Genomic DNA, 12,528 nt, shown 5'->3' with positions numbered 1-12,528 from the left:
GTTTGGGAAGGGAGGGCAAGTGTTTATTTCTCCGCCCTCCCCCCCAAAAAAAAATTCCATGCACCAATCGCCACCACTGTCACCACCATAAGCACCTTTATCATCACCTTCATCCTCACCACCGCCGTCATCAACAAGGGCGATTGACAGCCGGTAAGGAAAATGGGCTCTTAGTCGGGCATAGTGGTCCACACCCACAATTTCAGCACTTAGGAGGCGGAGGCAGGAGGGCCAGGAAGGAGCTAATCATCGCCACTGGACAATAGTAAAGAAAGAGAAACATCCCTGAACTCAAGCCCCTGAGGATCATATTCACCCACTGCCTGTGGGGCCTGGACATTTCTTCAGCTGGACGTCCAGCCCGATGCCTGGGTGGGATTTTTACTGTGATCACTCCCCACCTCCACCTTCTTTCTGAGGGGCATCCACACCGTGGTGTCCTTCCTTATTGTCTACTTCATTGTTTTGATTGAGGCAGGATCTCGTTGTGTAGCCTAGGCTGGCGTCACACTCCAAACAGTCCCCCTGTCTCAGGTGTCCAAGTGCTGAAACTACAGCCATGTTCCGTGACACATGTATTTGGCTATTTTTTGTTGTTATTGTTGTTTCTTTTTTCAAGACAGGGTTTCTCTGTGTAGCCCTGGCTGTCCTGGAACTCGCTCTGTAGACCAGGCTGGCCTTGAACTCAGAGATCTACCTGCCTCTGCCTCCCAAGTGCTGGGATTAAAGGTGTGTGTCACCACACCTGGCTATTTGGACTGTTTCCCTCCCCTCCGGCTAATCCCCAGAGACAGAGGCTTGGGTTCTCATTAGCTTTGCTCAGTGATGGGTTCTGGGGTCTGGCATACAGTAGGTACACAATAAAAACACATTGGGTGGTGCTGGAACCTAACCTTGGGGCCGCCTACCATCTACCCACTGAATGTGGTTGTGGGGGACCCTCCAATGGTTGAGTCTCTACTTGGGGGATCAGGGCTGTGTGCCCGGGCTGCAGCCCCATGGCTTATAAGCAAAAGCCCCACTGACACAAGCACACAGATCTCAGGACCCAGTTGAGAGACACTCAGGGACTGCAGAGGCCCTAGGATGCATGGCTTGATTCTCTGACGTAGACACACAGATCAGAACACACCTCTCATGCCTGCAAGGGGATGATGGGGTCAGGTGTCCTGGAGGGCTGGCATTGTAGAAAGAGAGGTCACACTTGGGAGTGTGAGTGAGCCCTAACACTGTGTCTCAGGGTTTCTATTGCTGCGAGGAGACACCACGACCACGGCAACCCTTAAAGAGGAAAATATTTCATTGAGGATGGCTTACAGTTTCAGAGGTTTAGTCCATTATCAACTTGGCAGCGTGCAAGCGGACAGGGTGCTAGAGAAGGAGCTGAGAGTTCTACATCCGGATCCACAGGCAGCAGAAGCAACTGTGACATTGGGCATAGCTTGAGCATAGGAGACCTCAAAGCCCACCCCTCCAGTGACACACTTCCTCCAACAGGACCGCGCCCACTCCAACAAAGCCATACCTCGTGATAATGCATCAAGACCACGCCCACTCCAACAAAGCCACACCTCCTGATAATACCGCTCCCTATGGGGGCCATTGTCTTTCAAACCACCACACACCCTTCACCATCTCACCAGGCAGTAATGGGTTGAGTCTGGACTCTGTGGCTTGCTGGTTGAGGGGCTGATGTAGAAAGACCAAGTGCGGGCAGAGAGGGAGGGGCATCTCTGGGCATCCACCATGTACCCAATTAACACATAGTTGGACCTGGGATACAAAACAGGGCGCGTGGGTGCGGAGGCAGAGAAACGCTCCCGGAGATGGCCAATTAAGGGGACAAAAGCCTCTTTAGCAAGGCCAGGCGAGGCGCGGAGTCAACCTCAGCAATTAATGTCGAGGGCCTTTAGAAGGAGACTTGTGGAGGGGTTTGCTGGTGGTTGATAGACAGGTCCAGTCTCTGAGAGGGGTGCCAGCACCTCCGGGCATGGGTCGAGCCCTCCACCTCCAGGCTCACACCACCCCAGAGCTTCCTCTTTGCTCGAGGTCCAGCATCAGTTTAGGGGAAATTGAAGCCCAGATGACTCCAGGAAGCAGGGATGGTTGGCTTCTGGGTGGAGGTCGTCCACGGAATCCGGAGGTGCATGCAGTGGAATGAGCAGGGGGCAAGGAAGAGGTCAGAAAAAGGAAATACTGTCTGGGTTTCCCTAAATTGCATTTATTTAATTTTTCATCTATTTATTTATTCTGTATCACCAGCTATTAATTTTGTAGTGTGTGTGTATGTGTCTGTCTGTCTGTCTGTCTTTGCACGCGTTCATGTGCCCCACATCAGGCCTGCGGAGGTCAAAAGGCAACTTGCGGGACTCAGTTCTCTTCTTCCAAGAGTCCCAGAGATCAGGTCTCCAGACTTAGCGTCAAGTGCCCTAACCGGCTGAACCATCTCGCTGGCCCCTGCGGGTAAAATTTTGGTGTTTTTTTAAAATTTTTAGTGTGTGTGTGTGTGTGTGTGTGACAGGCTCTCACTATGCAGCCCACAGTGGTCTTGAACTGGCAATCCTCTTGCCTCAGCCTCCCCAGAGTTAGGATGACATGTGGGTGCTACCACCTTTAGCTAGGAGAGCCTGGCTGGAACCCCAGATCTCCCACCAGCCAGGGCAGGGCCTAAAGCGCGCCTCTCTGCAACAACTCCCTGGCAGGGCCATCCTGGCAGTCTCCACCCACGTTCCCAGTTAGACTCCGCTCCCTGCCCTGGCCGCCACTCACGCCCTTGTCGGCTCCCCATTGGTCCGAGACGCCATCACCCCGCCCCACCGCGCTCCTGCGCGCCAATCAGACTCTGGCGATGACACGCCTTCGCCGCCCCGCCCCTCACGGGGCGCCGCAGAGGCTCGGGACCGATTGGCCTGCTCGGGAGGGAGGGGCAGACACCACGTGTCCAAGGCCGGGCAAACGGTGACCCAGCCCGGAAACCGTGACGGTCCCGTGGCGAAGGTGAGCAGAAGGCACCTGTTGGAGGGGCTGGCTGGACTCGAACCTGGTACCACCGGGTAAGTCCGACCACCCCTCCCTGCAGACCGGGAAACGGAAGCCTTGCGGGGTATCCGACTCCAGCTGGTCACCGAGTGGACCGCCAGGCAGGGACTCGAACCCTCTCCAGAGCTAAGTTTGGTATCAGACCCCGGGAGAGCGCGACTCCCATCCTCATCTCTTCCAGGAAGAAATGGATGCCCAGAGAGGGAGTGAAACTCACTCCAGGGTCACACAGCCCGGAAATCTGGGTTCCGGTAGTAGTGTCCAGTTGCCACTTGCCGAATTAAACAGCCTCACCCCAACCCCTCAGCAGGAGGCCACTCACCTCAGCCTAGGACAGGCCTCCCCCACCGAGGGCTCCTTCCAGAACCTCCCCAAAGTCCTCAACTCCATCTCCATCCAGACACACACACCCCCTTCTTACCCGCCCTCCGCAACTCATTCCCTCTCTCGGATTGGTTATTTTCTGTCCCAAGCTCTCACCCCGGGTCCCACATCGTCTTCCTATCATACCCAGCTGGCCCGAACTTTTTTTTTTTAATGAAATAGAAGGTATTATAAAATTGGAATAAAGGTTCCGGGCATGGTGAGACATGCTTGTAATGCCAGCAGCACTCGGGAGACCTGAGTTTGCCAGGGACTGAGCCAAGCCTTGGAAGCCAGCCAGGGGTACTTAGCGAGACCTTGCCTTTTAAATAAATTAATACATAAGACTGTGCAACGTGTAACAGGTGTTGGGTGAAGAATAAATTGGAGATTTGCATAAGGCCCTCTGTTATTGAAACCAGCCTGCGGTGGTGTGGCCGAGATAGTGGTCACCGTTGCGGTCTTCTAGGGGGAACTGGGATTACAGATGTCCACGCCCACATCGGGTTGAACTTCAGCCTCCTCACATGCTAAGCAGTCACTGTAGACTGACCACATGCCCCAGCCTTCTTTTTACTTTTTTTTTTTTTTTTTTTTTTGAGACAAAAATCTCACTACATTGACCAGGCTAGACTTGAACTTTGGATCCTCCTGTCTCAGCCTCCCAAGGAGTAGTTAGGTTGACAGGCCCATGACACAAAAACCCACCTTATTAAAATCGACAGATTTTTACAGATAGGCTGTATTACCTGAGACCAGGAGATGGCTCCGTCGGGAAAGGGCCTGCACACAGCGTGAGGACCTGAGTTCGAATCCCCAGTACTCATGCTGGAAGCCGGGTAGCAGTCAGTGTGCATCTGTGACTCCAGTTTTGGGGCAAGGGAAACAGAGTACAAAGAGGTGACTCCCCCCCCCCCAGCTCATTGGCCAGCCCGACTATGAGTCTATAAGCTCCAGCTTCAACAAGAGACCCTGTCACTGACCTCTGGCCTCCGCACACGTGCACACATACAAACAGGATATATTTTTTTTTTTAAGATTTACTTATTGCTTTTATTTATGTGTGTGCCTGCATGGGTTTTATGCGCAGCATGTGCACGCTGGTGCCCACGGAGGCCAGAGGGCATTGGATCTCCTAGAACTGGAGTTACAGGAGGTTTTAAGTCACCCTGATGTTGGTGCTAGGAACCGAACCTGGGTCCTCACCTCTCTCGCCCCAGGGGAACATATTTCTTAGGACAGGTACATTGATAGATTGATGGGCGGGTGAGGCCAGGTCTCAAAGAGCCCAGGCTGGCCTCCAACTCAGAGATCCACCTACCTCTGCCTCTCCAATGCTGGGATTGAAGGTGTGCACCACCAGGCCTGGGGAGAATGTATATCTTATGACAGACACATTGATAGATTGATGGGCGGGTGAGACCAGGTCTCATAGTGCCCAGGCTGGCCTGGAACTCAATATGTAATTGAAGATTTAAGTCTTCTCATCTCCTGCCTCCATCTCCCTAGTACCAGGATGCAGGCACGCGCCACCATGCCCAGGGTGTGCAGGTTTGGAGATGGAGCACAGGGTTTTGTGTATGTTAGGCAAGCACTCCAACAACTGAGTCCCAGCCCCAGACCCTAGAGGTTTTTTGTTGTCTGTTTGTTTTGATACAAGGTCTCTCTCTGTGGCCCTAGCTGTCCTGGAACTCACTCTGTAGACCAGGCTGGTCTCGAACTCACAGAGATCCACCTGTCTATGCCACGTGAATGCTGGAATTAAAGGCCTATACCAGCACACCTAGCCTGAGTTTTTATAATAACAAATATCTGGGTCCTTACCACATAGCTTAAAAAAAGTCTGTTGCTCAGCAGTCCTTCTCTGTACCCCCTTTTGCTGGGTCCCCACCTCCCTCTGTGTCCCCTCTGCTGGGTCCCCACCTCCTCTGCTGGGTCCCCACCTCCCTCAGTACCCCCCTCTGCTGGGTCCCCACCTCCCTCTGTGTCCCCTCTGCTGGGTCCCCACCTCCTCTGCTGGGTCCCCACCCCTCTGCTGGGTCCCCACCTTCTCTGCTGGGTCCCCACCCCTCTGCTGGGTCCCCACCTCCTCTGCTGGGTCCCCACCTCCCTCTGTGTCCCCTCTGCTGGGTCCCCACCCCCTATGCTGGGTCCCCACCCCTCTGCTGGGTCCCCACCTCCTCTGCTGGGTCCCCGTATCCCACTGAGTGGATGCATGGTGAATGAATACAAACAGGTCTGCACACAGACCATGGAAAGAGCTGCAGAGAAGGCCCAGTGGGAACCCCGGTTACAGAGCAGTTTGAGGACCCAGCCCCAACACAGCCTCCTGGCAACACTGGCCCACACGTGCCACACCTCAGACCCCGTGGGTGTACAGACACCACGCGGGGGAAGCCGGGAAGCGTGATCGGGCCTTCGGCACACAGGTTTCTCTCTTGTAAAAGTGTTGCTGGGCAGGTGGCTTCACCAGACTTGTGTGTTCTTTCTCTCTCTCTTATTTTTTTAATAATTAAAAAATTTATTTTATTTTATCTGCATTGGCGTTTTGCCTGCATACATTCCAGATCTTGGAGTTACAGAGAGTTGTGAGCGGACACGTGGGTGCTGGGAATTGAACCCAGGTCCTCTAGAAGAGCTGTCAGTGCTCTTAACCACTGAGCCATCTCTCCAGCCCCCCTTTCTCTTTTAAATTGTGGGGGAGTACCTATAAAACAAATTTAACCACTTGAAGATGGCTCCTTCAGCAAAGTGCATGCTGGACAGGCGTGGACACCATGTAGAAAGCCGTCGTGGGTTCGAATCCCCACACTGATATAAAAGGCTGGGCATGGTTGCATGTTCTTGTGGCCCCAGCAGTGGAGGGCAGAGAGAATCTGGTTTAGTAGAGACCTTGTCTAAGCCAATAAAGTGAAGGGCAATAGAGGAAGATCCTGGACATCCTGCTGCGGACACACACACACACACACACACACACACACACACACACACACACACACACGTAACAAAAAGGACAGCACCCGAGGATCATCAGATGTTGTCCTCTGGCTTCCACAATCGGTCACGTGTATGCCCACACCCCCTCACCCCCCAACACATGCACAGATACAAAAAGAAATGGCCAGGACAGGCGAAGGAAGCCACAGACTCCGTCAGCCAGGGGACGGGGAGGGAGGGGCTTGAAGTGACTTAGTTAATGCAGGATTTCTACTTGCAGTGATAAAAATGCTCTGTACCGACCTAGGTCAGTGGTCATGGGCACACACATGAATGCTCCCCCTGTGCATTTACACTTAAATTTTATTGCCAGGCGGCGGTGATGCACGCCTTTAATCCCAGCACTCAGGAGGCAGAGCCAGGCTTAAGGGTCTCAAAGAGCCTGACATGGTGGCACATGCTTATTAGCCCAGAACTCAGGAGGCTGATGCTGAAGGATTGTAAGTTTAAGGCCATCCTGGGCTACATAGCAAGACTCCATGGCTCTTTTTTTTTATTTCAAAGATAGCGTTCCAGATCTGTATGCCCCTGGGCAGGTCACCTTACTGCTCAGGCCTCAGTTTCCCCAGGGGTGGAGGCCTCGATGGGCTCCACTAGTGACAGGTAGAAAGTGAGAAAAGTACTTGTTGATGCTGTACGACCTCTGTGCAAGAAGGGAGGCCGCTGGGGGGAGGGGTTGGTGGAGGGTGACCCCGGGGCGGAGGCAGATACCTGCGTCCGCCCAGAGACCCCTTCCTGGGGAAGTAGCCTCACCTATAATCAGGGGAGGAGGGAGGGAGGGAGCAAGTCTTAGGCCTGGAGGTGGGAGCAGGCCTGCAGGGACCACAGAACCAAGTGTGTGACCCCGGGATGAGTCCTTGAGCCTCATTCCCTGCTGCATTGTGAAAAGCTCCGGTGGCTGCCCGTCCTGGGGCCGCAAGGGCATGAAGAAAAGACAGCCAGAGGGACACAAGCTCATGAAAACTGAGGTTAGGTGGACGGCACTGTGCAGTACCTAGTGAAGAAGCCCCAGCACACATGCACGCACGCACGCACGCACGCACGCACGCACACCCCTGCAACCTCAGTGTATTTATTATACAGTTGAACAGGGCAGCAGTTAGTACACACAGATAAACAAGGGGACAGGTTTAGCAGATCTTAGAGCGGTCTCTGTAGGGGGCAGGCAGTCTTCAGGAGCGGAGGAACAAGGCTTCTGTGGACATTTCCTGCGCACATCGTCAGTATTCACACTCAGACCCGAAAGAGTCTTGGCCATCCCTCTGAGCCTCACCGGGTGAAGGCTTTGCCCATTTCCCACGGGTCTGAGGGTTCCGCTCTGGACATGGTCCTGCACATGTCAAAAGTACGCGTGTTCTAAAGACTTCCCTCGAGTCCCCACAGTCCCCACCTGACCCTGCCTACTGTCCCTCTGCCCACCCCCAGACCATGGCCGCAGCCAGGGCTAGCCTGGGCCGGATCCTCCCGGAGTCCTCCATCCTGTTCCTATGCGACCTGCAGGAGAAGTTTCGTCCCAGCATAGCCTACTTCCCACAGATCGTGTCGGTGGCCGCTCGAATGCTGAAGGTACGAACGACGCTCTTTTCCAGACCCGGGGCTTCAGGCCCAAGCCCTCCTCCCCCAGACCCCAGGAGTCCAGTCCCGGGTTTCTTTTCCCATGTAGGTGGCCCGGCTGCTGGATGTCCCTGTCCTGCTGACGGAGCAGTACCCACAAGGCCTGGGCCCCACAGTGCCCGAGCTGGGCGCTCAGGGCATTAGGCCAGTGAGTAAGACATGCTTCAGCATGGTGCCCACCTTACAGAAGGAGCTGGATGGCCGGCGCCAGCTGCAGTCCGTGCTGCTCTGTGGCATTGAGACCCAAGTCTGCATCTTGGTGAGACCCCGCCTGTCCTCACCTCCTGGTCCTCCTTCCTGCCCTGGGGCCCTGGCCGAGCCTCCTCATCCTCATTCCAAGTCCCCAGTTCTGGCGGGGCTCCCCAGTCCCTCGCTGGGAGGGAGCCCAGTTTGTGCTCTGGGTCTGGACCCGGACCTCTCTGCCCTTAGAACACGGCCCTGGACCTCCTGGACCGGGGACTGCAGGTCCACGTGGTGGTGGACGCCTGCTCTTCTCGCAGGTGAGAGGGTCTCTGTGGGGGTGGCCCTCCGTGTGTGCCAGGCCCCCGCGGCATGGACGCCTGCCCGCTCTCCCCCTCTCTCCTGTAGCCAGGTGGACCGGCTGGTGGCACTGGCCCGCATGAGGCAGAGCGGAGCGTTCCTCTCCACCAGCGAATCGCTCATTCTGCAGCTTGTGAGGGACGCTGCCCACCCCCAGTTCAAGGAGGTATTGGGCCCTTTGGGCTTCTGTGAATGGAAGGCTCCCTCCTTTTTGATAAAGGGTGTCCTGTGTGCCACATTGGCCTTGGACACGCTGTGTAGTCAGGGGTGACTTTAAACATCTGTCCTTCGAATCTCTGCCTCCCAAGTGCTGGGATTACAGCCCTGCTGCGCCTGGCTGGCTTTCTCTCTCTTTCTTTCTCTCTCTCTCTTTCTTTCAGCTTTCTTTCTTTCTCTTCTTTCTCTCTCTCTTTCTCTTTCTTTCTTTCTTTCTTTCTTTCTTTCTTTCTTTCTTTCTTTCTTTCTTTCTTTCTTTCTTTCCTTCTTTCCTTTTTTTCTTTTAGAACTCTGTACAGGGCTTCCTATATTATTTACACTTTAGTGTGTGTGTGTGTGTGTGTGTGTGTGTCTGTCTGTCTGTCTGTGAGAGAGGGAGAGAGCGCCACAGCATACAGATGGAGGTCAGGTTCACCGTGAGGACGTCAGCTCTTGGCTTCACCCATATTGGTTCCCAGGACAGAACACAGGTCAGGCTTGAAGACAGGTGCCTCGTTCACTGGGCCACCTTGCCAGCCCTTTGTGTTCATTATTTTTTTGTTTATTTTTTTTATTTTTTTATTTTTCCGAGACAAGGTTTCTCTGTGTAGCTTTGTACCTTTCCTGGAACTCACTTGGTAGCCCAGGCTGGCCTCGAACTCATGGCAGTTTCCTGCCTCAGCCTCCTGAGCACTCTGACTACAGTTCTGCACTGTTACGCCTTACTGAGAAATATTGTTTCTTTGGGCTTCTGGAAAACACCCAGGTGCAGGGCAGGCTGAAATAGCAATATTACATTAGGTGGCGCAGAACAGAGATGTGTGGCCAGCTAGGAGGTCCCCCGGGTCCCCTGGAATCAGCTGTGGGACTTAACTGGGACGAGGAAGTGGCGATGCGGGATTCACGTTTTTGGTTTGGTTGTCTGGAGATGAACTGGTGAAGGTAATGTGGTTAGTTACTCCTGTTCAACCATGAGGGACTTGTGTGAATGAGTTGAGAGTTCATGGTCACAGTCTGGACCTGTGTGGGAGCCGAAGGCCTAAAGGAATGACGGGAAAGATGAGTGAAGAAGGGAAGGTGTAGGCAAGAGGCCCTAAGACAGAGCCGTCCGTCATTAGTGGTCCAAGGCAACTGAGCAGACCAAGATGGCGGGTGATTAGCTCAGCCAGGCAGGATAGGTGAGAAGCGGATGAAAAGGAACACCGTTTTTTTTCTTCCATCTTTGAGTGCTTGTGTGTAGAGTGGGTGTATGTGAGCACGTGTGTGGTGAGCATGTGTGTACACGCATGTGGAGCCTGAGGTTGGGGTCTAGAATCTTCCTTGATTACTCTTCCACCTTGTACATGAAGGCAGGGTCTCTCTGTGGAACCTGGAGCTGGAGGATGTGGCTGGTCTCACCAGCCGGCTTCCTGGGGTTCCTCTGTCTCTGTCTTCAGCTTTTATGTGGGTTCTGGCCATCTGAACTTGGGTCTTCACACTTGTACACATGCTCTATGCACTGAGCATTCTCCCCAGAGAAACTTTTCTTTTTCCTTTCTTTAATATTTTTTTAAAGATTTTTTTATCATGTGTACAGTGTTCTGCCTGCATGTCTGAAGGCCAGAAGAGGGCACCAGATCTCACTACAGGTGGCTGTGAGCCACCATGTGGGTGCTGGGAATTGAACTCAGGACCTCTGGAAGAGCAGCCAGTGCTCTTAACCTCTGAGCCATCTCTCCAGCCCTCTTTTTTCTCTTTTTAAAAGACAAGACTTGGGGTTGGGTATTTAGCTCAGTGGTAGAGCATTTGCCTAGCAAGTGCAAGGCCCTGGGTTTGGTCCTCAGCTCTGGGAAAAAAAAAAAAAAGGCTAGACTTACTATGTAACCATGGCTGATCTGGAACTCTAATTTATGATCAGACTGACTTCAAGTTCAGAGATATGGCAGCCTCTGCCTCCCAAGTGCTGGGATTAAAGGTGTGCCTTCGCCTCCATGCCTAGCCCAGGAACACTTATTTTAAAACATTATTTTCCTTTATGGATGTGGATGCTTTGCCCGTGTGTACGTCTTGTGTACCACATGTGCAGTGCCCAAAGAGTCCAGTCCAGGGCACGGGATCCTTGAACCTGGAGTAACAGAGACTTGTGAGCGGCTGTGTGGATGGTGGGAACTGAGCCCAGGTCCTCTGCAAGAACAGAAAATGCTCTGAATGGCTGAGCCATCTCTCCAGCCCCCAGGAAAACTTTCCAGGAGAGTGGTTGGCTGGGGAAGGCTGCCAGGAGGACCAGGGAGATGGGCAGTTCTTGACTTCTGACCCAGACCTCCTCTGCCTGCAGATCCAGAAGATCATTAAGGAGCCAGTCCCAGACAGCGGGCTGCTGGGCCTCTTCCAAGGCCAGAACCCCCTCTTGCTGGACTCCAGACCCTGACTTGAGATGGGAGCATCATTTTCCCTCCTCTCTGAATCGCAAGAGTCCACCTGGAGGCCTGCCCTGTGGTGGGGGAGGGGTGCCCTGTGGTGGGGGAGGGGTGCTATGCCTCCTGCTTAAAGAACTGGTCCTGGAAATGCTAATGAACTCTGAGTGCTGGAAGGGGTGTGGGCATGGGGTGGACTGAGGAGAGGTGGATGAGGGAGTCTGCTCAGGTTCCCCTCACGAGGTGGAAACCAAAGGGCAAAGAAGTGTCACAGACTGGGACCCAGACTCCAAATAAACGTTGATGTGGCTGTGGACCAAACCATTATGAGGGGCTACTGGGGTGTGCAGGTGGGAGAAGAGGATGAGATGAGGTGAGGAGAAGGGGGTTGCCTCTTCCCAGCCCCAAGCTGGGACTAGACACAGGCCACATCTGCACGGCAGGCCGCAGGTGCGTCTTGAAGTAGGAGTTTCTGTCCGTCCCCATCTCAGGTGGTACTCAGCCCACTCCTGCTGGCTCGCCTCCACAACTCCTGCGTTCTGCAGGCCTGTGAGACCAAGTTCTGCCACCCTGAGAGGGAGCTGGGCCCCTGTTACCACAGCTGCAGAGGCCTCTGACTGCCCACACGACTAAACCTGGGGAAACATTCCCCTAAACAATGGAAAGAGCACCCTTTCAGCTTCACAGCATCATGCAGGCTTGCACCAGGTGCCAGAGAAGAGCCTGGAAGACCAGGCAGTGTGTGGCAGGGACAGGTTTCCTCCATGGAGCCCCTGAATGGACAACCCATGAAGCTATGAAGGAGAACCCTAGGTTGTAGTGGAGACACCAGGGTGTTGGAGATGTCCCTGAAGAGACAGATGTGCTGTTTTCTCAGAGGAAAGTCTCTCAGATGAGTTTGCCTTTTCATACCCTGGCTCCACTCTCAGCGGGTGAAATAAGGGTTACAGGAACACCAGCACTCTGACACTGGGCTGTCCTGATAACTGAGATGGTTCCTAAGTGATTAACAGGGGGGTAGCATATACAGCATGGACACACTAGACGAAGAACTTGTCTTCGAACAATGAGGAGTGGACAGCATAAGATTTTGTCAGACTACTCAGAACGGCACGCAATTAAAATGAGGGTTTTTTTTCTGTGTGATATCTGAAGACCAAGAGTGACTCAACTAAACTAGAAACAGAGACCTCAGATTACATGGGGAGGGAGGGAGGAAATCTCTGGATTTCCTGGCACCTCTCAGACTCCACAGTCTCTCCCATGAACTAATTCTTCACAACCTCTAGCGAGAGGTAGCTGCGTCAGTGTGTCTGTCCCTGTCTATCTGCCGATGACTTTGTAGGACGATCAGTCCACTGACTACGGGGTAGATACTTGATCCTGT

General features: G+C 53.6%; 1 protein-coding gene across 2 annotated transcripts; it reads left to right on the top strand.

The window, feature by feature from the left end:
* The first annotated feature begins 2,893 nt into the window (after window positions 1–2,893).
* LOC114687714 (isochorismatase domain-containing protein 2A) lies at window positions 2,894–11,462 on the top strand. Of its 2 annotated transcripts, none has more exons than XM_028862332.2 (6): window positions 2,894–2,997; window positions 7,825–7,965; window positions 8,063–8,272; window positions 8,443–8,513; window positions 8,602–8,719; window positions 11,063–11,462. In XM_028862332.2, exons 2-6 carry the CDS (start codon window positions 7,828–7,830, stop codon window positions 11,153–11,155), a joined length of 630 nt encoding a protein of 209 aa, XP_028718165.1. In that variant the 5' UTR covers window positions 2,894–2,997; window positions 7,825–7,827; the 3' UTR covers window positions 11,156–11,462. The 2 variants fall into 2 exon arrangements, with proteins under 2 accessions (XP_028718165.1, XP_028718164.1); XM_028862331.2 differs by having other exon boundaries at window positions 2,921–3,053.
* The last annotated feature ends 1,066 nt before the right edge of the window (window positions 11,463–12,528 follow it).

The sequence above is a fragment of the Peromyscus leucopus genome, chromosome 1, assembly GCF_004664715.2.
Source record: "Peromyscus leucopus breed LL Stock chromosome 1, UCI_PerLeu_2.1, whole genome shotgun sequence".
Taxonomy (NCBI): Eukaryota; Metazoa; Chordata; class Mammalia; order Rodentia; family Cricetidae; genus Peromyscus; species Peromyscus leucopus.
The sequence above is the reverse complement of the archived record's forward strand: the minus strand, read 5'-3'. Positions and strand labels throughout refer to the sequence as shown.